Source organism: Anas acuta, chromosome 5, assembly GCF_963932015.1.
Source record: "Anas acuta chromosome 5, bAnaAcu1.1, whole genome shotgun sequence".
Lineage (NCBI taxonomy): Eukaryota > Metazoa > Chordata > Aves > Anseriformes > Anatidae > Anas > Anas acuta.
The window spans coordinates 34,280,055-34,304,753 of NC_088983.1; the positions used below are offsets into that span (position 1 = coordinate 34,280,055).

The 24,699-nt window shown below is 38.8% G+C and overlaps 1 protein-coding gene across 3 annotated transcripts; it reads right to left on the bottom strand.

Annotated features, from left to right (window-relative positions):
• Positions 1–1,037: 1,037 nt before the first annotated feature.
• On the bottom strand, positions 1,038–23,738 carry LOC137857459 (cytosolic phospholipase A2 epsilon-like). Of its 3 annotated transcripts, XR_011097095.1 has the most exons (21): positions 23,658–23,738; positions 21,375–21,447; positions 20,278–20,414; positions 19,083–19,214; positions 16,031–16,071; positions 15,572–15,614; positions 14,753–14,816; positions 13,995–14,161; positions 13,749–13,841; positions 13,367–13,404; positions 11,991–12,126; positions 11,233–11,369; positions 9,720–9,942; positions 8,931–9,045; positions 7,797–7,934; positions 7,190–7,297; positions 6,222–6,413; positions 5,569–5,735; positions 4,559–4,739; positions 2,507–2,810; positions 1,038–2,148 (listed from the first exon to the last, which is right to left on the bottom strand). XR_011097095.1 is itself a non-coding variant. In XM_068683963.1 (20 exons), exons 2-20 carry the CDS (start codon positions 21,400–21,402, stop codon positions 2,572–2,574), a joined length of 2,379 nt encoding a protein of 792 aa, XP_068540064.1. In that variant the 5' UTR covers positions 21,403–21,447; positions 23,658–23,738; the 3' UTR covers positions 1,038–2,571. The 3 variants fall into 3 exon arrangements, 2 of the variants coding, with proteins under 2 accessions (XP_068540064.1, XP_068540065.1); XM_068683963.1 differs by having other exon boundaries at positions 1,038–2,810; XM_068683964.1 differs by lacking the exons at positions 15,572–15,614; positions 16,031–16,071; positions 20,278–20,414; positions 21,375–21,447; positions 23,658–23,738 and having other exon boundaries at positions 1,040–2,810; positions 19,083–19,332.
• Positions 23,739–24,699: the final 961 nt, after the last annotated feature.

Here is a 24,699-nt window from a genome sequence, read left to right on the forward strand (position 1 = left end):
CTTATTGTTTGATTCAGTCTTTCTACTTTCCCTGAGCTTTGTGGGTGCCACGGAGTATGGTATTCCCACTGAATACCTAATGATTGACATAATCATTTTAGTATTTTAGAAGTAAAGTGTGTGCCCTGATCAGAATCAATGTAGTGGATTATCCCGTATCTAAGTATCAGGTGTTCTAATAGAATTTTTACCACCATTTGTGCTGCAGCTCGTGCTACAGGATAAACTTTTACCCACTGTCTTAAATGATCTACTATTACCAATAGATATTTTATCCTCCCTACCTTAGGCAATTCAGTTAAATCAACTTGTACTTTCTCAAAAGGCCTATAAGCTGTTTTTTCTCCTTCCCGTGGTTGCTTGTCGAAACACTTTCTTATTTATCTTCTGACAAGTTAAGCAACTTTGTACAATTTGCTTTGCTATTTCAAAAATCCCAGTGCAACCAAATTGTTTAAGTAAATGATCACTTAATGCCTTTGTACCCCAATGTGTTTGTGCATGCAAAAGTCCCAATATTTGCTTCGCATAAGCTTTTGGCAATATCTCTCGCCTGTCTGGCAGCGTCCATTTTCCTTGTTCTAACTTAGCCCCTCTTTTCTCCAGTTTCTTTTGTTTGCTTTGTTTTGTTTTCCATTGCATTTCGGAGTCAGTCCAAAAACCCCATAGGGGTTTCTTTTGGATCTTGTTGGAACAGATTCTCAATTCCGAATTTAACCAGATTTTGGTATTTACCATTCATTATTTCTGGGGTGACTATAGTCTCAGTGTGAGGTCGGTCAGGGGATTGCAATTGTCAACAGTTCCCTGAGTGGTCCCATTGGCAATCCGTGCTCAGCATCAACCTAGAAATTCTGTGATTCTGTGAAAAAAAGATCTCCGAGACTGGATAAAAGAGATGACTACCTTCTGACCATTGCACGAGTTGCATACACAAGGTGCCATTCTCCCAGGGCAGTGCCAGCATACCATACTGCTGGCATATGGATGCGCTTTTTATTTTTTTATACTCATATCAGAGCAATGAATGACTGCAAAGGGGTACAGAAAAAAATTACTGAAAACATAGATAGGGAATACAGCATTGGCAAAGCACTACACTCCCTATTACTGAATAAATACTTTGGAATTTGCAAGTACTGGTAATTTTTATTTGTAAAACTGTTGTTATCAACCCTCATCTGGGCTCTCAAGAATTTCCTTCAACTTTTCTTCTTCCACTGTTCTGTTGAAGTGGCAGTTTTTCTTTTTCCTTCCTCAAAGGTCATTAGCAAAGCTCATGCTTGCTTTTGTCCCCTCAGTATTTGGTTTCTTGGTATCAGAAGCAAGAAGAACTCTTTCCCAGGTAAAGCAGCTAGATGAACTGAGTTTGTAGAACGTAGTAAAATTACATACTTCAATTATTGCATCTGTAAGACTCATTTTTAATAAGATTATGCGTGGTTATTTAGTATTTGAATGGTAGCGATTACATAGTATGTGTATTGCTATGCACAAGAGAAAATAAGATCTCAGAACGACCAATAAATATATCTACTTAAACAGACCTTTATCTAACGTACACATGAAAATCTTGTGAACGCTCCCCATGCATTTTGGATGTTGGTAGAATAAAAATGTAGCAGCAGTTACACCTTGACCATCACAATAATGCAGAAGTCAAGGACATTGGTATCACAAGTTTTGTTGCCATCATGGACATATGTGAGCTTAGAGAGGATTAATAAATGAAGCTATGATTACGTCCAAAGGCTAGGCTGTTTAACTGTTTTTCCAAACCCAGTAAATCTAAGAGTCAAAACCTTAACTGTCATCTTCAGCTTCAAAATCAACTTAGCAGGCAATAAACAGTCCAGACAAAAGTTCAGCAAAAAATTGATGCAATCAGATGATTTTTATCATACAGTTGGCAGAAAAATTAGGCTACTTGTCACATGTTGATCACTCTATCATAGTCCATCAAAAATTTAGATTCAACACAATGACAGCCAGACAGGTAAATTCACTGAAGATTACACTTCTGCCTGAAAGATGGCTACTGAGAAAATAGAGGACAACACATGCAGTTCCATTCTTCAGTTATCAGTCCTCCTTTTCCAGATGCAAGCAGGTTTTGGTATCTGGTTTACTTCTGTCACAAGCAGATGTCTAAAAGCAAAGGAAAGCTTTGCTTGATCTTTGCTTTGGTCTCTGGGTCAAAGATAACATACCACCAAGAGTTGCAACTAAATTTGGAATAGACCTCTGTGAGGTAGAAACCTCATCATTATATTTCTGTGTATCCACATGGAACACTTAAGGTTGATTAGTGCCTTCCCTTTCACTAGAACAGTGGATAAAGTTTCACAAACTAATCATGATTTGCCTACAACTTTAACATCAGAACCAGCATTAATCCTGACACACAATACTAAATAAAATGAATGATTTTCCTTTTTTTTTTTTTTTTTAAACAAGCTAACATGCATATTTATTCTGTATGGATTCACATTCCCTGGATATTTACTAGTCCACTAACAAGATGTCTGTATTTCTCCTTCTAATGAGATTTGTCAAAATATACTTTTAAGACTATTTAGATTGTTTAGATTGAGGTTGTGAGCAGTTTCTAAATTGCTTCTTTCGTTCCACTGCAGCTTGCAAAGCTTGAAGAATTAAATGTTTATTATTCAGGATGTTGTAGTGGCAAAGGTTCAACAGCTTGTTGAAATTCTCTTCAGTATATGTAAGCAAACCAGTGCCATAGGGAGCAACAGAGTTGGACACATCTACTCTTCCCTGTTCCATCTCCTCAGGACTGCGCTCCACATCTAAAGGAAACATAGCAAAGTTGAACACAGCAAGGCTACTGTGATGGAAAACTGCTTCCATGCAATGGTTTAAAACACATACTGATAACCCCAGTAAACTGAATTCTCTCAAGAAAATGGTTCAAGATTTAATTGCCACATAAACACTGCTTCTGCTGTACCAACGAAATCCAGCACTTCATTGATTGGACACAATTGCAGCTGATCCAGAATTGATTGGCAGAACAGCTTCATTATCACAGAATCACAGAATTTCTAGGTTGGAAGAGACCTCAAGATCATCGAGTCCAACCTCTAACCTAACACTAACAGTCCCCACTAAACCATCACTATTTATTCTATTGCGGAATTAAAGAATATAATCGGACAGCTTTTCAAAAATGACAGATATCACACCAGCTCAATACCCTGGCAAAACCTTTATTCCATTATGTTTTCCACACTTTCTAATCTAATTTTTTTCCCCATGTAAACTAAGTAATAAGAGGATCTAATCACATTAACAGTGTAAACCGTTATCATCTCTTTTACAAAAGACAGTTAAGTGGTAGTGGTAACTGCTGTTGGTTGACAAGAAGCTCAACAGAAGCCAGCAAGGTGCACTTGCAGCCCAGAAAGCCAACCACATCTTGGGTTGCATTAAAACAAGAATGGCCAGCTGGCTGAGGGAGGTGATTTAGGTTGGATATTAGGAAGAACTTTACTGAGAGGGTTATTAGGCATTGGAATGGGCTGCCCAGGGAAGTGGTGGAGTCACCATCCCTGGAGGTCTTTAAAAGACGGTTAGATGTTGAACTTAGCGATATGGTTTAGTGGAGGACTTGTTAGTGTTAGGTCAGAGGTTGGACTCGATGATCTTGAGGTCTCTTCCAACCTAGACAATTCTGTGATTCTCCCCCCTTTATTCTGTTCTCATGAGACCCCACCTGGATCACTGCATTCAGCTCTGGGTCCCCCAGCACAATAAGGTTATGGGAGTGTTAGAATGTGTCCAGAAGGACACAGAGAGCTGGAGCACCTCTCCTGTGAAGACATGTTGAGGGAGTTGGGGTTGTTCAGCCTGGAAAAGAAAAAACTCTGCAGAGACCTCACTGCAGCCTTCCAATGCCAAAAGGGGGCCTAAAGAAAAGTTAGGGAGGGACTCTTTGTCATGAGTGTAGTAGTAGGGCAAGAGGGAATTGCTTTAAACTGAAGGAAGGCAGGTTTAGATTAGATATAAGGAGGAAATTCTTTACTACGTGGGTGGTGTGGATGCCCCATCCCTGGAGGTGTTCCAGGCCAGGCTGGATGGGGCTTTGAGCAACCTGGTCTGGTGGGAGGTGTCCCTGAGAGGTGTCCCTGGCAAGAGGTTAGAAATAAGTGATCTTTAAAGTTCCTTCCAACACAAACCATTCTGTGATCCTGTGGTCAGTGGATGTCACTTATTAGTTGCCTCCTGTCTTGAGCTATCAAAAGAAGGCAAACAGTCCCAGATCCAGATGACAGACAGTGAGTTTTGCCTCAAGCTACAGCTCTTCATGCTTCTAGTTTTGAAACCCTTCTGTTCGATCCCTGATTAGCTGGCCAACGTTATATCTATCACAACAACTCTGTGACTATGGTGATTTAGCCAACCAAGAATCTTTCCAGTCTTATTTTAGAAATAAATTAATTCAATGGATAATTTGGATGGAACAACCTCAAAAAAATTTTTTTTTTTTTAAAAAAAAAAAAAAAAAAAAAAAAAAAGATTAATGCTGTTAACTTACTTGGTGCCTTGTATTTTTGGAAGGTATCACACACAAGTGGAAAATAGACCAAGATCGGTGCCTCTAAGCTGTCCTTAAACACATAGCACTCCTTCAGGTGTTCTCTGTCCTCCTGGCTCAGCTCTGTGGAGGGGAAGGGGATCCCTTGCTCCAAACAGTATTCTGAGAAGAGGTCCAATGGCTGGATTGACAAAGAGGAGAAGTGCAACACACAGAGGTTGAAGTAAAGCATGCATAGCCCATAACTGAAATTTTTGTCTTCTAAATCATAGATTGTCTGTTTACAAATAAGGGCAATTACACACTGGAATAAGCATATTCTCGAGTTTAATACATTTGGGTTATATAAATGTGGTTGATTTCCTAACAAAGTACACGTTTAAAGTAAAATTACTGTTCTCTGAAATTTATATGAAATTAAGGACTTTTTTTTTTTTGATTTATTGTGTGCAGTAGCTGATTCAGATCAGGAAATTTTGATTACACATGGTGTCTCACAGAACACAGGTTCTTGAGTGTTTGCATTCAGTGTATTTAACAATCAACGTTGTCATGCCCTCCTACAAATAAATTACATTAATTTTCATCATACACCCCACTTTTCTTCAGACAGCAAAACATAAGCCTGACAAACTTATGCAAACACCAAGTGAAAGAAAAAAAGAAACTCCAAATTTTCATTCAAAAAGTAGCAAAATTAAGTATTAACCAATTACGTGTTAAAAGTTAGTTAACTAAGTATTGAGACACTTAGTACCAAAATGACAAAGCTGCACAGATACACAGAATAGGTTATCTGTGTGTCTCTTTCTGTGTGCCCCAAAAAGCTACTGAAAATAGGCCCCAAAATGATTGTGTCATTTTGGTCATAGTGTTGACTAACATCACTGATACAATCATTTAAATTAATCAAAACCTGAACATTTTCTGAAAAATAAATAACATATTTATATTTCTGATAAATTTAGCTGGAGTCATACAGATAAAGAACCACCATTTCAAAACATCACCAGAGTCTGTGATCCTCCGCTGTAATTTAAATGCAAAATGACATCCACTTTCCTCTCTGGCCTCAAAATGGGTGGGCAGCTGGTATTGATGAAGAAAGCTGTATCTACCAGCTTGAGGTAGTCACCCATTTCATTCAGTTGGTTGGGAGAAGAATCAAGCACTGTGTCTGAAAGTCAAAAACTTATACTAGCAATTCATTACAGAAAGAGCAAGTGGATTTCTTTCCAAAACAGTGTAACAAAGAAAGGAAAGACAGATTACATTTATATTGGTATTTGACATCATTTCAGAATCCATATCTCAGCCTTCAGATCAATGAAAGTGAGCAGTTTTGAGACTCAGAGTCGTCCAAAATAATACATTAGACTGTTCAGTGAAAGTTATAAATGATTCTTTCATGGCTTTTCCTAGAAGGAACAGAGCTGAAATAATCCTGCCATGACTTCTCCAAGACAGAAATAAGATCAGAAGTAAACCACCTGTGGCTCAGCAAACTAATTCTACAGAGAGCTTCCCAGTCTGTGCAATTAACTGGTTATAACAGTATTAATCAGAATCTGCCTTTACACTAAACCTTATCAAATATTTGTCCTCACCAACTAAGAGCATTCCAGTCACCCTCAAAGCTGCATCTAAAAACAGGTGCCCTTACCTTTCCACATGCAAAAGCTTTCATTCTCTAAATACTTGTCATGCAGCTGTAAGCCCTTGATGAAATTATGATAGTTTGAAACCACTGGCCGTCCTGTCATCATTTCTCGAAGAGTATTGGAAAGGCAACCTTTGGGAACGGATAAGGAAGTTGTTTGCTCATGAGACCTCTTGGGAAGAGCTGGGTGTTCCTCTGCAGAAAGAACGAGAAGAGGATCCATGTCTGCATTAGTGTCTCTAATAATAATGAAGAATTAGTCTGAATTGATGATTGTTCCATATCAAGAGTTTGTCTGAGTACCTTAGCAAATGACAATGAAAAGAACTGCTAATTAACTAGCCGAGCTCAGTAAACTCCCTAAGCAGAACAAGCTCAAATCATCAACAGCGAATGAACAGAATCAGGTTATTGCAGCAACATGCAACTTGGAGAAAATAAACAAAACAAACAAAAATAATAATAATTCTGTGTTCAGCAGATTGCCAGAGCTTATCAAGCACACAGGAAAAGGAGAGCTCAAGCCTCTGGAATATGGAGAAATTAGCATGGAGATTGTACCCACAAAGCAGAACATAACACCTGCATCAACTTTAATGAAGGGGCTAGACAGCCACAACTATGGCCCTGTCTGATGGGGTGCATGCACCATCAAGCAGACTGTTCTGGGCAGAGGTGAGTTTCAGTGTCACCTTGCTGCTCCTTGCCTAGCCTCTCCCTTCCCAAAGGACTCGTAGTAACCTTCTCATGACTAACAGAACTACCCAGGGATGCTGCACAGAGAGCAGACCAATGCTTTTCCTCTTTTCCAGCACAACTGTTTCTTTTCTACTTTTTCTTGTCTCCTAGAGACTTGGTGGCCCCAATAAAATAGGGCACAAAGCCTGAACCCTCCAGAATATCAGGCTTCACATTTCAGAGAGGTGGGAAGATGATGCAGATGCAGGCAAAAAATAATCCAAATAACTAACCAATTTCATGCTCAGTGTCTCGGGTCCATCTGTGCCAGAAGTCTTCTGAATGACCGGAGAGGTAGACAGCATCCATAAAACTCTGGGAAAATATATTACTCCATGTGCCTTGAAAGTTTAAAAAAAGTCATACTTAAAATTACTTTTGAATTTTTAGAGCACAGTTATGGAGACCTACTTGGATTCAGTCCCTGTGGTTGTTTAAAAGAGCACTGTTTTACTTATGAAATAGTATGATTTTCAGTATGAATATCAAATGCCATGCCATTCCATATAATGTTTGGACTATTATTAGACCATTTTAAAAATTCAAGTTGCTCATAAGAGTCAGACTGCGATTTTGAGTACTTCAAAAGCTCATTTCTCTTTTGCTCTAACATGTTCTTGTTTGCTCCAACCTAAAAAATCCAGCAAATTCATTGCATTCATCTTAGCAGTTTGCTTCTTCTTTTGACACTTTTGGCTGGTTCACTTAAAGTTTAAATTGCATGAGATACATGATCTGGTACTAGCGTTGCTAGTTGCAGACCAGTAGTTACTAAATGCCAATTCTCTGCAGCCAACTATGTGTTTGTAAACTTGACATTTTTCTGAGATGGTAAATTACCTTCTAAGAAGCAGATCCGGGATTCTGGGATTTTCTTCATCCGGTAGCCCATGAAGAACTCACTGCCAAAATCCTCTGAACGAACAAAGGCCCCATATTTCAGGAAACCCACCTCATAAGGCGTGAACTCCACCCATTCTGCAAATAAGGCATCAAGAAGGACTTATGTGAAAAAAGGCAAAAGGAACAGCTCATCAAAGAATCAAAAGCTAAAGAATAAGGCCTGTAGCTTCAGCATTGGTGACTGACTGTTCAAGCAACCATATTTTGAAACAAACAGGTGTTCCTCAATGTGTTGCGTGTGAAGCTTGTGTGTTCACCAATCTAATTCACCTTCTCCACTAACACATTGAAAAAAACCATTCCGATAAGGGTTCAGGTCCGTTTCTGTACAAGGAAGAAAAAAATGGGGCTGGAAGTCTATCGATTGCTAAGGATGTCCATTAGATGTGGCATTTTTAATTCTTTCAAGTCAGTAACAGCACCAGCTACCATTCATTCTTAGCCTGATAGCCACTGCCTTGTTGAAGCTCAAGAAAGCTCATCTGTACTGACCAAAACCCACCCAAATCTTAGCTGGACACAATGGGACTGCAAATTTTGTCTGGAAGCAGATGACTGGGTACAGTTCCAGTTCATTTCAGCCAGAAAATGTCATGGAAATAGTCAGTGGTTGGCACCACCACTGTTGGCACAAATCCTTAGATCTCTCTGGCTGCTAAGAGGCTCCTGCTCCCACTCCCACTTCTTTTCTCCTCCCTTCCTTGCCTTCTTCCCTCTGCTTTTCACAACTCTCATGAACTACTGCTGCCTTCGCAGTAAACCACCAGGTAAAAGGGACTGTGAGGAGTAGGCGGGGAAGAGAGAGGAAGATCAGTGGTTGCTCTCAAGGCTGCCAGCAAAAGGCCTCTCCACCCCTTGCAGGGTAGTAGTGTCTATGCACTGTGATCTCCCTACCATATTATTAGGATGTATGCTTTTCATACAGGTCAGAAACCAGATGTGAAAACACAAAAAAGAAAGGAATTATTTCAAAAAATTATTAGCTTGGACTTGCAGTAAAAGCTTTTGGCATTCACTCAAACTTAAAAAGAAGCTCGTTATATCTATACAAATGTGTATAATAATCATTACCTTTAAAATCCAGAGTGCTAAAGTTATCCTTGACGTTAAGAGACAGGTATATGGGCAGTGGATTCTGTCCCTGATTCACTGCCAACTGCTGATCAGAGAGTTTACAGGTGTTTTCCTGTATATAAAGAACAGAAGTCATTGAAACAGATGAGCATGCTGCGTTGACTTAATATGGTATCTAAGCATGAACTGTCAATGAAACAACTAAACCTCAGCAGATGTTGCTCTATATACTTCAGTTGTTTGACCACTTAATTGTGATCACGTTCTTCTGTCTGGGACACTTTAAAACCTTGCCAAAGTGTTGTCGCTTACACTTCTGGGGTTTTGTTTTGGAATTGGGATGGAGGGGAAATGTAGCAAGAGTGTTTCTTTGGTCACTAGCATGTGACTTGATTGAAGAAAAGATAAAGCTATTTAGCTATGTTGGAGGTGCTTCAGAGCAAAGTCCACCAAGGGCCATCTGAATACCACCATATTGTTTTCTGGAATGAGTATATATTCCTGTTTCTGAACTTCACTACCCCTCCTCTGTGTGTTACTAGAACGGTCATTGATCTGAAATTAAAAGAGGAAAGTCAATTTCATGAGCACCCTGACTTTTTACATGCTCAGACATTTCCCCCAGATGCTAACATTGTAGGTTTACCATGTTATTTTTCATCTAAAAAGACAAAGAAAGTGCCCTCAGGAGTTTTAAGAGCCTTTCACATCAGGGTATAACTGATTCCAGCATTTTAGCCATGAAAAGTTAGAAGTCCTCTGGAAAAAGGGATGGATATATAATACCTCATCATGTATCATGGAGTCAATGAAGAGTCCCCATAAATCTGTGAAAGACAGCTTGTGCCCCTCTTGCTTTCTCTCACAAAGCTCCTTTTCATAGTATTTCAGATGATCCAGGGAGAAACAGTGCAGCTTGCTCTTCATCACATGCTTCCGGATATCATCAACTGGCCCTCTGAGATCTTTCTGTGACCAATTTGCATCTTCGTACAACTTTGCCATGGTCCTTTTCATGATAAAAAGAATACTGTGTTTCAACATTGAACATGAAAATTCACAGGCTTTTATTACACATATGCATTTTGTTTCAGGTTATATGAGGTTCTTACCCTCCAACTATTACCTTCAAAAGCTCAAACAGAATTTAGACTATACAATGATATTTTGCTGCAGGAAAGTATTCAAAATCATATTAGCTTCTTTCTTCTCAGAATCAAAGGAGTAATAAAAGATCACTCAAGAATTAGCACAAGCTTTTTCTAGAATTATCCTTTGACCATCCAGGTTCATGCTGCAGCTTCTGTCTGAGGCCAGTTCCCTCAGCTGTTCCAGAAGCTGTGTGAAATGTTAAGCAGTTTAGCAGCAAACATTGTCTTGGTCAAATACAAGCCCATCCTTCAATGACACAAGCTGTTCAACCGAGACTCCTGGCATATATCAGTGTGCCAGTGAGCCAGACTCTTCAGTTCCATTCCCAGAGTATGGGGAGATTTCAGTCATCCTCTCTCATCCTGACTGCTGCCCTGCCAGTTCTGTCTCATCTCTCTCTTTATAGTAGCCTTCCAGACACAAAATGTTTTAAAGCCCTAGACACCTGCTTGCAATGCAAGGCATGCAACTTCATATGTACTGCACTCTGCATTCCTCAGGGTTTTTCTTCTAATTTCTCCCTTTCAGAGCTGCATAGAAGTTGAACCAGACAAATACATAACAAAAGGATTTCTGTGATGTGTTACACACAATGTAGGCAACCCGAGAGATGCACAAAGAATGGGAAAACAGTCATTTCCTACTCTCACTTCCTGATTGCTCTCAAGCACACTTGGGTCAGGTCTGAGTTCTTGTGGAGATTCAATTTCCTGGAATTCCTGCTTCATGGCTTTTCTTGCACATCTACAGCATCTTTTCTGATTCTTGATTAAGATCCAATTAGTCTGCACTAGCAATCAGAAGTCCTCCTGCAGGAAGCAAATTCTTACAGTACTAATAAAATGCCAGCTTTTGGGGCTACCAGGCCCCATTGAGCCCCTTGTTGTTAGCCATGAACAACTTCTTTTCACATGAAGGGAAACACTGAAATATCTCTGCCACCCCATCTTAATATAGGAATCTTTTCTGCCAGGTAAATCTGGAAAATGAAAAATGGATAAGCATCTAACAGATAAGCTTTGTCATACAGATTTTTCATTAAAAAAATATGTGCATTACACCCCATTCTCTGTTCCAGACACTAAGCAATGTTCTTCACTGGATTAATGTTCTGCTAACACCAACATCAAATACAAACTCTCCTTACCATGTTGTGGCAGATAAACCACTGACATATGAAGCACAGTCCAAAACACCCAATTCCTGGAGAGCCAGAAGGCTGCCAAACATCGATGTCATGGACCGCACTCCCCCTGCTGTAGTCACAACTGCCACCACTGGCACCTGCTCAGCATACAAAGGCAGAGTCATTCATTAACAGATGAAATAGAGAAGTGATGCATATGCAGAAAAGGTAACAGCAATATCCTGATTTCATCAGGTTTAGACTCAATTCAGCTTATTCATGACACTGTTTAGGTGTATGTCTGAATTGTGTAAATGTTGGTGGTACTTTGCATATGCTGAAAGCATCATCCTGATCCGTGATGTTTCGGTAAGTCATGAGCTGTAAGGATGGCTACCTAAGCTTACGATTAAGCTTTCTAGTTCTGAGTATAGGCCAGAGCATCAAGTGTGCTTCTCACTGCAGCCCCTTGTGGATACTGAGCAGACACCATTCATTTGTCCTGCGGGCAGGCTGCTCTAACCTACACCTAAGGGAGGGTTGAGAATGGCAAAGTAAAAAGGAGGTATAACTAATATCTTGACATCCTTTCACCTTCTGTGCCAAAAATTCTTGGATATAGTCTTAGTGCAAATGAGAATCTGGTTTATACAACTTAGTATGACTAAAAAAAAAAAATATGTGGAGGAGTTGTAATGCATAGGCGTACAAGTACATACATATCTACTGCATTCAAAGGAGAGACAGAATACCAGTCCCCAGGATACTGTCCCACACACCTCATCCTCATTCAGGTCTTCATCAAGCTCAAGAATGTTTTTCAGAGCAGCAGCAACTATTTTCTTCCTTTTACAGATGAAATCCTTTTCCTCTGCACATAGATCAAACCCCAAGCGTAAATCTAAATTCTTGTAGCTAGGGCACAAGACCAAAACAAAGAAGACACGTTACCTGTAAGACATTTCTAAAGCTATTTCTCAAGACATCAAGCAAAAAATCAGCATCGAGAGTAAGCCAGTTCAAATAATAAACCAGTTCAAATAAAAACTATTTCTATGCACATGAAGATCCATATATACCAATAAGTGCAAGATATCATAGGCCCTGTATTTCTGCCTTACTATGGAGAATTTATGCAATCGTGAGTAAACGAAATGAATCAAGTTCCCTACCGATGAAGATCAAGAAACACAACCGAATTCCATCTGTTTCACACTAAGCCACCAAATCTGGATACCTCTTTGTGCTATTTTCCTACACGTTTCCTAAAGAGCAGGATGGACCTAGCAATTACTGAAACTTAACACACCTAAGGAAAAATTAAACATTAACCTGACCCTAATACAGTGTTAGTTTCATCTCTGCTGCTAATTTGGATTGTAAATACTGGAGATAGACAATGTCTCCTAAATATTTCCCTTTGTAACTGTATATGATTATGAACCTCATGTGCATCAATAATTCAATAACTTTTATTTTCATATGGCTACTGTTTTTTTTTTTGTTTGTTTGGTTGGTTGTTGTTGTTGTTGTTGTTTGGGGGGGATATTGTTTGTTTGGGGGTTTTTTTGAGCATTTTTTCCCCCTAAGAGTTTATTTTGTCCTTTTTGTGAGTTATAATTAATATTCAGCAAAATTTCCGATTTATATATCTGCTTGCAATGTATTGAACTAATCAGTAGGGGGTAATGTTGCCCTTCAGAAAGTCACTGCAAGGCAGACTATAAATGAATTTACTCACTGGCCACTTGTTTCACTGAAAAACATCCTGCAGCGGATTGGTAAATGCATAATGATGTTAGAAAAGTGTCAGAAACGTGTTACATGTATGTACGTATTATAAAGGTTACAAAACGGAGGTTTTCATAAGCATCAACATTACAAAGTACGAACATTAGGAAAAACATTGAGACTCATCATATCCCATGATTACACACCATCTATATGGTAAGAGTATGCTATACTCTTACCAACCAATTCAAAACCACGGATTTATTAACCCTTCCCCATATCTTAACCTCCATTAATCAATTAGTTTTTTTCCTGTTTTCAAAATGATAAGCTATTTTAAGCTGTGCCTTCCCTTTAGCTAAAAAACTTAATATGTAAGGATAGGAGATGGCCAAAGTAATCATTCAAAAGAAGTAAGATTTACCCACGGTCTTCCTTCACAGACACCTCGTAAGATTCACCCTGTGAATCAAGAACGAAAACACCATAAATTTGAAACAGTATTGAAAGTTTGTAAAGGCACATGTTTACAGTTTCGGCAGTTATTCAGATATGTAGTCTAGTGATAAATCTTTGATCTGTTTCTCAGGCCTTCAGCACACAAACATCCTGCTTTTAAAATACATTTGAAGTAATGTTACTTTTTCCTTGAATACCAGTTGTATATCCAACTGTATGCAAAGCTGAGCATATTCACAGCTATCACTTTTTTTTTTTAGTAAGAAAATTAATAATGGACTAGGTATCACATAGATATAGCTTACCCTTTCCTGAAATAATTCCATACATTGTCAAAGTTTACTCACTCTCACTATTGTCACTTTCTCTCCCAAGTCCAGAGAATTCAGAGGCATAGTAAGGGGAATATTTACATCCTTTTCCTTCCTATTTGAGCCATGCTAAATTAAAATGGGAAAAAAAAAAATAAAGTGTTATAAAAGGAAAAGAATTTACAACTCATAGGTACAAATCTACCAGGAAAAAAGCTAACTCATCATGCCTCTCTCAAAAGTTAGTTTAGCTGTAATCACTGTCAATAAACAAGAACATACACCACAGTAAAAACGCCCCTTTGGCAAGACCATATCCAGTTGGGGTTGACTGTGCTTGACATAATGGAAGGTGGGGGTATGACTGTCTCGCTTGCTGCAGCAAGGACCTGTGGAAACATCCTGGGTTTCTTCATAGGATCCTTTCATTGTGAAGGTGAAATCTCTCCCTAAGAACAAAAAGTAGAGGACAGAGAAATGTTAACTGCATCTGGCCCTGAAAATCAATAAATGAAAGAAATCCAAATAAAGTTTCAGCCTCATTGCAGTCAACACTAATTTGGCCCATAATGTTCATCCTACTCAATCAGCATGAACAAGGACCAGACTGAATAAGCACCAAAAGGATATACAGCATTTCAGCTTCTCCCTTGCCATGCAAAAGAGAGGTTGTGCCAGACCAGTGGATGCCACTGGTTGTGTTCACATCCCCTGAGCTTCCATCATAGTCTTTTCAACTCTTGATGGTTATGTCTCCCCTCTTCTTTATGCTGTCCTCATCAGCAATATTTCCATTCCATCACATTGCAGGAATTTCTCTGAGTTTTTCCTCAGCCACCTCCACAGTTTCCCTTAAGCTACTCAGCCATGACATCTACAGATGGCTCTTCCTACTAAGTGGGTAATTTAGGAAACACTCAATCCCCAAGCAGCTCAGATACAAACAGAGGAGGCTGAAATGAATCAAATACACTCCAGATTCATCTGCATCTTCCATAGCACAAAAAGCAGTGACAAACCATTTAAATCAATAACCTCACTTGTGTAAGGGCTCTTGATTTTTTTGTCATCCACTTGTACTTCCACACAGGAAACTTCTCGAGACTGGAAGAGATAAGCAATAAAATCATGGATCACAGAGAGTTCAGAATCCTTACTGAGGATCTAGGGGTCCTGTGAAGGAGAGAGCAGGCTTGGCCATGGTGTCCTGTGAACATTAGAAGTCACACTGGTTGATTCTCAGTTTTTATCAATCATGAAAGCAGTTCTGTGGTCAATGGAACTGGGATGGCTAAGGATATATCTCATTACATTGAAATATCATTAAGTCCCCAACTGCTACGATAAGGAATTTTTCATCCCATCTAGATGAGTTTTAACTCTTGTCTACAGAAGAGTGAGCTAAAGGATACCTACTAACTCTGCAGAACAGCTGAACGGTTGGGCCTGTACTTTAGGACCTGTGGGTTGAAGCTGAAAATTCCCAAGAGTGCTGCATAGGAGGAAGCAGCAGCACAAAGACATCTTACAGCACTTTGGTCATGGTGTGAAAAGAGCCTTTGGATCCAAGATTGGCATCCAGTGATAAACTCTGCAATTACACTGGATTCACTTGCTCCTCTGGTTTCCTTGTTCTGTTTACAGCCATTTCATCAGTGAGCCCTTCAGTGGTTGAGTGATCCATGCCTCTCCCAATACATAATGCACTACAAGCATGATAAAGGTTTACAATCTTTACCTGAAAAATAATAAAGGCTATGCCTAGAGGCATAGTTCTTCCAACTACATCCTTCAGTTCTGCTCTACAATAAGAACTTAAGCATAAAAAAAAAAAAAAAAAAAAAAAAAAAAAAGCTTACCACTAGTACGCCATTAGTAATTATCTTTTCTGATACACCAGGACTGAAAAAAAAAATGAAAAGGCTTATTTAGCAGTGCGTATATGTGGGATAACCCTTCTAATGCAAACAGTTGGCTTAATGTTTTAACGACAGAGCACAGCTTTTCTAGATGCCAAGTGCCAAGTCACAGTCCCACAGCTCTTAGGTACTTCTCTTTCTTACTTCCCCTGATCAGCATCATCTCTCCCAAGGCTGAGTTACAAAATAAACACACATACCCCAGCTATAAATGGTAACTGTGACTATCACCCAAGGAGGGATTTCACCAGATTCAGGATACAAAGGGAACTATTGGGAAGAGGACAAGTTGGGATGTTTGAGTATAGGTACATGGAACCAGTTCCCTGATGCTACGTTATCACTCCAAAACGTCAAGTCTTCTAATAACAATTTCTTTAACTTTTAGACATTACTCACATGTAATCCAATAGAAATTCCACTTCTAGTTCTTCCTGATTCTGAAAATAAAATGCATTTTTCTTTTAAGGTAAATCAATGAGTAAGCTTTTTTCTTTTGGTGGAGAACTAATGATTTTGTATAAACCTCTCCTGCAAGGTTTTGCTATTCCCACGACCTTGGTGTCATAGTGTACCTGGATGAAGCCTTCATTGGACACCCTTTTGCTTCATATCTCTCTGCCTCTCTAATGTTTACGAACTAGCTATTCACCCAGGCAAGTATCATGGAACATGCTGTTCATTTATTAGTGGAAGACACAAAATGCAGACAAAGTGAGTTGAATGATTTAGAAGAAAATACTTAAAATAAATGGACCCAGGTGGTCAGTGTACCTGGGTTAAAACAGAAGAATTTGCAGAGTATGGTGATAAAACTTAAAAACTGAAGTGTGGGAAGATACCAGCTTGGAAAATGAAGGGAAGAAGAGAGGATGGGAAAATTGAAGCTGTGAAGGGAGACAAGGGAGACAAGTTCATGAGGGCCAATTCAAGTTGAAAAAAGAGGAAAGCGTATGACAGCAGTGAAAAGTAAGAGAAGAAAAATTAACACATCGACATATGGGAGGGACTGAATAACTGTATTCCATAACTGCAGCCATTTGCTGAATCAGTCATTCCTGTGTATGGGACACAGACAACGCAGGAAATACCATGCGAAAAAAACGTGCATCAGAGATATCTTCTACATCACCCACAGGGAGGAAAACACCAATTAGTGAAAGATACAAATCTTTCTGACAAGCTCCATGTGGTAAAAAAAAAAATAATAATAATAATTCATATTCAGAAGAGCTAATATTTACTGCCTAACATCCTTTCAGTCTGGCTACACGGCATATTTTAACTTTGTGAAGAGACTGTGAAAACCATTCCAAGCCTGATAATATACTGCCAGCATAAAACCACCACTACAGTAAAGGCAAAAAAGTATTTTTGTAGTTACTACTTCATGTCAGTAAGTCAAAAATTTCAGGTGATTTAGAGCTGTGACACATAACCTAGCAGAGGTTGTTCTGCTTACTCATTTTGCACAAAGTGTCCATTTCATGAGAATTAAGTCAGTTCCAACAGTTTGTAACAGAAGTCTGAAAGATGGATTTTAGAAAGCAGTCATCTTACACAGATACAAGACAGACTTCATCAAGCGTCAGACTGTGACCAGTCTATACTATACAAGCTGATGGTCTGTTCCTACCTCATCCAAAGTACAGCAGAAAAAAAGTTCAGAAGAACTTCGCTTATATTATATATCCAATTGTGCCTGTCTTATGCTCCCATTCTTCTTATTCTGCTGTATATACACATATATACATACACACTAATTGTATTTCTATCAATTCCCATTCACATTTTTGTGGGTGAGAAAAGAAATGGCAAGACTTGTTAGACTACACAGTGAGCAAGAGGCACAGCAGGAAGCAGTCCTTTTGTTCTGACATAACCCATCCGCTCTCCTCAGCCCTTCTTTTAAGATAGCTCGGTAGATGAAAAATCATTATGGGAAGAGGTGGCAGTACTATTATTATGGTTGCCCAGCATGCTTCATTACTAAAATCATTTTTTAAAAATTAACCCTAAGTGCTCTAAAAATCCATGTTCAGACCACAATCTGTGATGTCTCACGGGCACCCAGATAGGAGTTATGGTCTGAATAAGGACAGCTTGACCAACACATTCCCAAGACACAGCTCACTGTGCCCTATCACCCCAGCTTCCATTTTGCTGAACCAATGAGTTAAGCCAGATCCATACACACTTCAGAGCAAACTCGCAGCTTGAATCACGCATTCAAATGATCTCAGTCACATCAGGCTTATGTAAGGAAGGCCTTAGCATGCTGAAGTGGGTATATTGAAATGCTTAGTAAGGACTGGCTTTCTAGAAAACTAAATACATGTCCTCCAAAGCAATGATAATATAATAAAGGCAAGAGCCTTTTCCAGACAGCTTGGCACAGTGGTTTAAGATGAAACAGTGCATGCACAATTCCTAGGAGCTGTGAACTCAACCCCTTGTCAGAAACATGAAAAAGCTCCCAAGTTCAGTTACAACACAGCCTTCAAGCAGAAAAGGTGTTTTATTTTGCAGAAAGTAATCTGAGTACATATTTTGCCCTCTCAACAGATGGGTGTGATTTCTCTACCTGTCCTTTCAGCTAGTTCACCCACCCAACACTGCATAACAAACTCTTAAGCCTCTGTTTACTATAACCAATTTTCTTTGAAATATATGCAGCACAGAAAACTCCCAGGGCACACACTGACCTACAAGAAAATAATAAAACACTGAGGAGGTAGTGACTCATCAAGCCTTATCCATTCTCTGATGAAAATAGGCTCAACTGCCTGAAAAGAAACATGTAATCATGTAACAGAATATTGTAAATACATTTTCTGAGAATTTTTCAATAAAATGCTGTCTTTTACCAGAAGGAGGGGAAAAATATTTTCATTAGAATATATAGACATTTATCAAGCATAATGCCTGAAATGACAGGACAGTTTCTGAAGAAGCTGAGAGGAGGTTCTCCCAACAAGCTACTGGCCAAAGAGGCAGCTTCTCAGAAAGGGGGGCAAGTGGGAATTTTGTCCCCATCCCTGCTCTGCCAGTCTCCTACAACACAACAACAGCAAGATATCTAGCTATCAGTTTCCTCATTTTTCCCTGTTGACATGCCTAAAAAAAAAAATAAAAAGGCATTTTATAAATGGCCATCTTTTCTAATACAGAACAGTAACATTTTTCAAATGTTAAAAAAAAAAAAAATCAGAACAGGAAAGCCATTTTGCATCAAATTGTAATCACAGCAGAAGGGAGACTGTTTCTGACTTCTCCTAAACCTTAGGCATTTAGCTTTGTACTTTAATAAGGTCGTTTTAACATAGTTTTCCTGTGCTAACATTAAACATTGTATTAAATAACTGCAATGTTTAATATGTTAGGAGAAGATTCTGTCCAAGATTATTATTTTGTCTGCCCACCCAGTTTAATTCATCTTTTCATTTCTCACCTCTGGATTCAAGACAAAATTCAGTTGAACCTTTTTTCCAGGTTGGATTTTAGCTACATCAAAGCGAACAGTCAAAAGCTGATCATCTGGTGTCAGAGTATCTTCATCACAGACTGTCAGCTCCAGGATGTTCTGAGGAGAGAGGCAAAGAAGGACATAAATGCCCTACTTGGGGACTAGAGATCCCAGAGGGAAGGCATGAAATATTTCTGCAATGGTACAGAGCCCAGCTGGCTGCGGAAAAGCTTCACTCAGCTACACAGCTCCTGAAGCTCAGACTGCAAACTCAGGGAGCAACCCTAGAAAGATAAATCATCAGATTTTCCAATGAACAAGAGCTTAAAATAAAGGTAGCAGAAGTGATATGCATGATGGTGCTGAAAAAAGTAGAGACTACACACTGCTCATCGACACTTTTTTGAAGTCAATATTTCTATCTTTAAAAATGTCAGCATATCAGCTGAAAATAATAATAGAGGGCAAACTTAGCCCTTTACAAATGGAAGGTAAAGCACATCAGCTTAAAGTCTTTTACCAAGATTTAAATTACACTGATTTTCCTTGTATTTCCTCTGGGCTCAGGTTACTCATAGCAGCCGTAAGAGACACCGCACTATTAAGCCATATGTCACTGACTCCCTGTCTAGATTTTGCTACTCACACTCTGCCTGATAATTTATTTCTGCTAACCTTACAAACATTAATTTTATTTTTTAAAAAAGTGCTCTGGGACAGGAAGAAAAAAGCTCTCAACTTTATCCCAAATGATCTAAAACACTTACAAGCTTACACTTATTTGAAGCACTGGAAAGGCATGAATCTATTATAAATCTATCTGTCACATGTAAGGTTTGATTTCTTGTAGCCTATTAGGCTTCTGAAAATGTGCCAGTTTAGTGATGGAATAGTTGGTATTAAAAAATAGTTTTAAAACTGTACTAAGGCATGGTACCTCTTATAATTCACCATGGCTTCACTGTGTGTGCACATGTGAAGCAGGTATTACAAGCTCACAGTAACACGGAGTGAAAATGCCTTCAGGATTGCTCATAAGAAAATATCACTAATCCTTTAAAAAGTTTATAAGACCTCCTATTCAATTCTTGGGGTCCAGTCCCTGAAGGATTGGAAAGTCCAGTCAGGGCAGCAGAGTCCACATCAAGGTTTGTATGCTTACTTACAAGTAGGATCTTACCTTCACCACACTTTGTATCATGAAGTGGAAAGTTTCGTTCCAGACAGGGTTCCTGCAGTTGGATACAGTTCTTGTCCGGGCTTCCTGGCATGAAGCTGTGGGCAGCCACAGCTTCACGTAGCAATCGGTTTGGCTCACTGTGTTAACAAAAAAAAAAAAAGAATAAAAAAAAGCATAATTACTACAGCAGTACTATTTTTTATCATCTTTTACTCAATCAGGTGAAGAAAAATATCCTCTGAGTAGTCCTAAATACTTCATTAGACCCAAAGGTAAACATTCTGTGTTTATAGCAATTTAACTGTGTATAAATTTATGTCAATTTCAAACAAAAGTCTATTTTAAACTACCAATACTATTTGGTAACAAACAAAAATATTCAGTTTTAACAACACAAAATGTGCTAGCTCTTCTGACTTACCTTTTTTTTTTTTTTTTTTTTAATTACAGTTTTCAAATGCTTGCCAAGTTCCAATCAAATGCACGTATGATTTTGTACCTTGGAACTTTGCTCTTCAAAAAATGAATAATATTGTTCCGTGGTCTTTTTGACATGTTGCTAATTATAACAGACAAGATACCCACAACCAAATAGCAATGAACAGACAAACACAATGGTACCAAATACAGCTACTGATTTTTCTTATATTTCCATGAAAGTCCCCCTTTCCGAAGGAAAAAGGGCAACTTGTAGGCAAAGGGGCATTGAAGAGTCAGGGAATAGGAAATATCACGTAGCGGCTAGCAAAGGGAAGGATTACTTCTTTCTTGACATATAATTTGTTCTTTTCATAAAACATCCTGAGCTGGAAGGGACCCACAAGGATCACTGAATCCAACTCCTGGCTCCACGCAGGACCACCCAAAAATCAGACCACATGTTTGAGAGCGTTGTCCAAACATTCCTTGAATTTCAGCAGGCTTTTTCTGCTTTCCAAATGATTTTGAGTGTAAATGACAATGAAAACAGATATAACTTCTTCAGTCAAAAAAAACAAACAAACACTGTTTTAATCCAAACAGGTGTACAAGAGCATTGAAGTTCACCAGTAGTGACTCCCATGATAACAGATACACATGCCATCAGTGATACTTACACAGGTCTGCTTTGCGGAGATTTCGCATACATATAATTTTTACAGTAAGCCAACACAAGTGAGGTATTTCTGGCTGCAAAACAATTAGAAAAATACCTTAATTATTAGAAAAGCAATCAGACATAATTAAATGAACCTCTCCTATAACATTGCAAAGAAGACACCTAGAAAATAAGTAATCATAGGCCATTCTCATATATTAATGCAGTGAATATGTTTTCTTCTTCAGTATTTGCAAAAAAATTCTGAGCATAACTTCTTTCTTGTGACTAGACATGATATAAAATTAGATTATTGCTTTGTTTACTCACCTAATGTTTTTTTCTTTCTTGTTTGCTTGTTTTATTTGTTTTAGCTTTGCTTTTTGAAGGTTCAGGTTTTAAAGTTTAATTTTAATGCAAAGTAGTAAGAAATATCACAAGATATTTTTCACAAAGAAGACATTACGTAATAGCTCCTATATAGTCCAGCTACTTCTAAACTATAGAGTTTGCTTCTCTGCTTTCAGGCTGACTAAGCACAACAGATTACAATACAGCATTTTCCGATGTGTTCACCCAGGTACCACTGGATGCCCTCCTTCCTCAGGTAGGGACTCCAGCCCATGTGCCACATAACATTACTGCAGAACAGTACAGATACATTCTTTTTTATAATGCCCCAGTCAAAATATCACTGCTATCAGCCAATCTGGCTGCATGATACGTAACTACAACAATTATAACAAAATACACAACCCTTAAAAACACATAAACAAATAAATGAGGTAAAGAATGGTTCTAGAAATGAACCCTGTATGGGATTCTAGAACTCTTCCAGTTACATCAGGAGGAACGAGGCTGAAATCAGAGGCTTGGGTAAGCATTCTTCCATTTCACATGAAGGTCCAGCTCCCTGTAAAGCAGCTCTAATGTGTCAGTGCACTGACGTATAACAACATATTGACATCCAATAGCACAGGGCTCTACAGGGCAATGCCTTGAAAGCTGCACAGCCCTATCCATTTTTAGTCTTCTCCCTCCCACTCCCCATCGCAGCTGCATACAACATTATACTTGGTTACAGGAAAAACAAGACAATCCTGAAGAACATCAGAAATAAAACTCCGTATACAGAAGCAGTAGCTCAATTAAAATGAAAGGAGCAATTAAATCTTCAAAGCATCATGACTTCTGAGAAATTGCTTCCTTAGGACCTCCTTGTATACCTCTCATTTTGATATGCCAGTCTCTTGACAAGTATAGATTAACCATCTAAAAAGTAAGTCAATTTCCTAAATGCTATTTACAGCCCATCAGAAAATTCTCAGCCCCATAGTTTTGTATCACAAAGTATGATTTGACCAAAACTAGCACGTTTTGAAGAAATCCATCAACCTCAACAGAATTTTTGGCAGCCATGTTTCTAAAGTGGATGTGGAGAAAATGACAGGAGTTGGTGATCAGAATTTCTGAAAGCTCAAATTTTCATCCTAGATACAGAGGATTAATTTTCAATCCTCAGTTTTAGTAGTGTACATAATGAGAAGTTTAGAGAAAGCTTATTCATGAACCCGCTGAAGGACAAAAACTACAAACAAAAGCAATTCTTATTCTGTAGTACTAGCTGGTAGCGAGTTCACTGCTCTCCCAGATCTAGCAAGCAGGTAGTTTCATAATTTTACATTGAATACTGCGAAGAAGCAGATGCAGGAAAATCCCCATCTCCCCCTCAGGAATGTTGTTTCCCATTTTTATTTTATAGCTATCATTTAAACTAGCCATTACTCAGAAAAGGGAATAAATTGTTACATACTCAGCATGCACCACGTTCAAGTTCCTTTCAACACCTTTTATTAGTTCAATTTCATAAAAGCTAGGGGTCAGAATTATTTTCACAGCAGTCACTGAATAATGCATTTTATCTGCCAATGCATCTCCATAGAGCAAAAGAAGAACGATCTGAAGAAAGCCTTAGGTGTTATGAAGTATGATTAACGTCACATTGTGGTGTCACAGAGAAGTCAAGACTAAAATCTAGCTCTCCCGGTTCCTTGCCCAGCATCTAAACCACGAGTTCATCATCTTCCTCACCTTCCCAACCCTCAAGTCATAGTAAATATTTTCCACTCTAGAGAGCACAGTCACAGAAGAAATAACTATTCTCTTAACTAACTGTTAAAAAATAACACCTCTCATAGTAACAGTCAAGTACAAGGACAGACAGTAGCTTCTGATGAAAGACTCCATGTATTACAGCCATTGTTCATACCCTGCAGCCTAGAGGTTGTCCTCTGTACAGTACCTCATCTTCAGCACTGCATGGTCTTCCATGATTCTTCTTCTTGATTCCAATTTTCCTGTGTGGATTTACTCGGATGAATTGATCCTGGGGATGAGAAAACAAGAGGGACCAGTGAGGAAACCCACCAGTCAACAATTCCTGGTTTTCAGTTTCTACTAAGATTCGCCAGGGCAATAGCACAGGGGTTTGTCTTTTCTCCTCCTCAAGATGACATGTCTCCATCTGACCAGTGATATCTATTTAGTTACTCTAATAAATCTGCCAACTACAAACTTATTTGACATTTAAGGACCAAAATAAACCAAAGACTTGCTTTTCATCAACCTCAACTAAAATAGCCAAACAGAACCTCCCACCCCACTGCTGATTTTCTCTTACCAAAGGTGAATAGGCTGATGAACCCATTAGTACCTCTACTTCATAAAATGCAAAGCTATAATGGTCCAGTCTGTATGCCTCACAGCTGGCAGGTGGTTCCTGGAACACACTATTCTCCAGACAGCTGAGGCAGGGAAGAAGATCTGTAAAGACTGACTCATAGCTCCACCTCCCACTGATTTCAAAAGCACAAATTATGTACTTGTTCTTTGCCACATAAAGATTTCTTTTACTGCTGCAGTGATTTAGGGGAAAGGAAGACACAGGCCAAACACTTCGCCTTTGGCTAATACCAAAATAAAATAGCTCTTAATCTCTGTAAGGTTTGATAACCACACACAGAAAGATATGCTGGTCTAGTTGCAACCCTCACAAACTAGAGAAGACCTAAGAGAATATTGCATCTACTGTCATCTGTTGAGAAGTTCTCTAATCCTAAAACCCATACCTGTGCTTTGGCAGCATCAAGTGAATCAATCTGAACTTCTGAACAGCAGCACCCCACCTCTACCTTGGCCAGCCTTGTCACAGGAAGGGTTTTGCTAATATCTCTACAAATCACAGCTACAAAATGAATTCTCATTTGATTCTTGTATGCAGTGGCAAATAAAGAAAACAGTTTAGAGCCTTTTCTCCTCTTACTTCCGTAATGTAAGGAATGTTA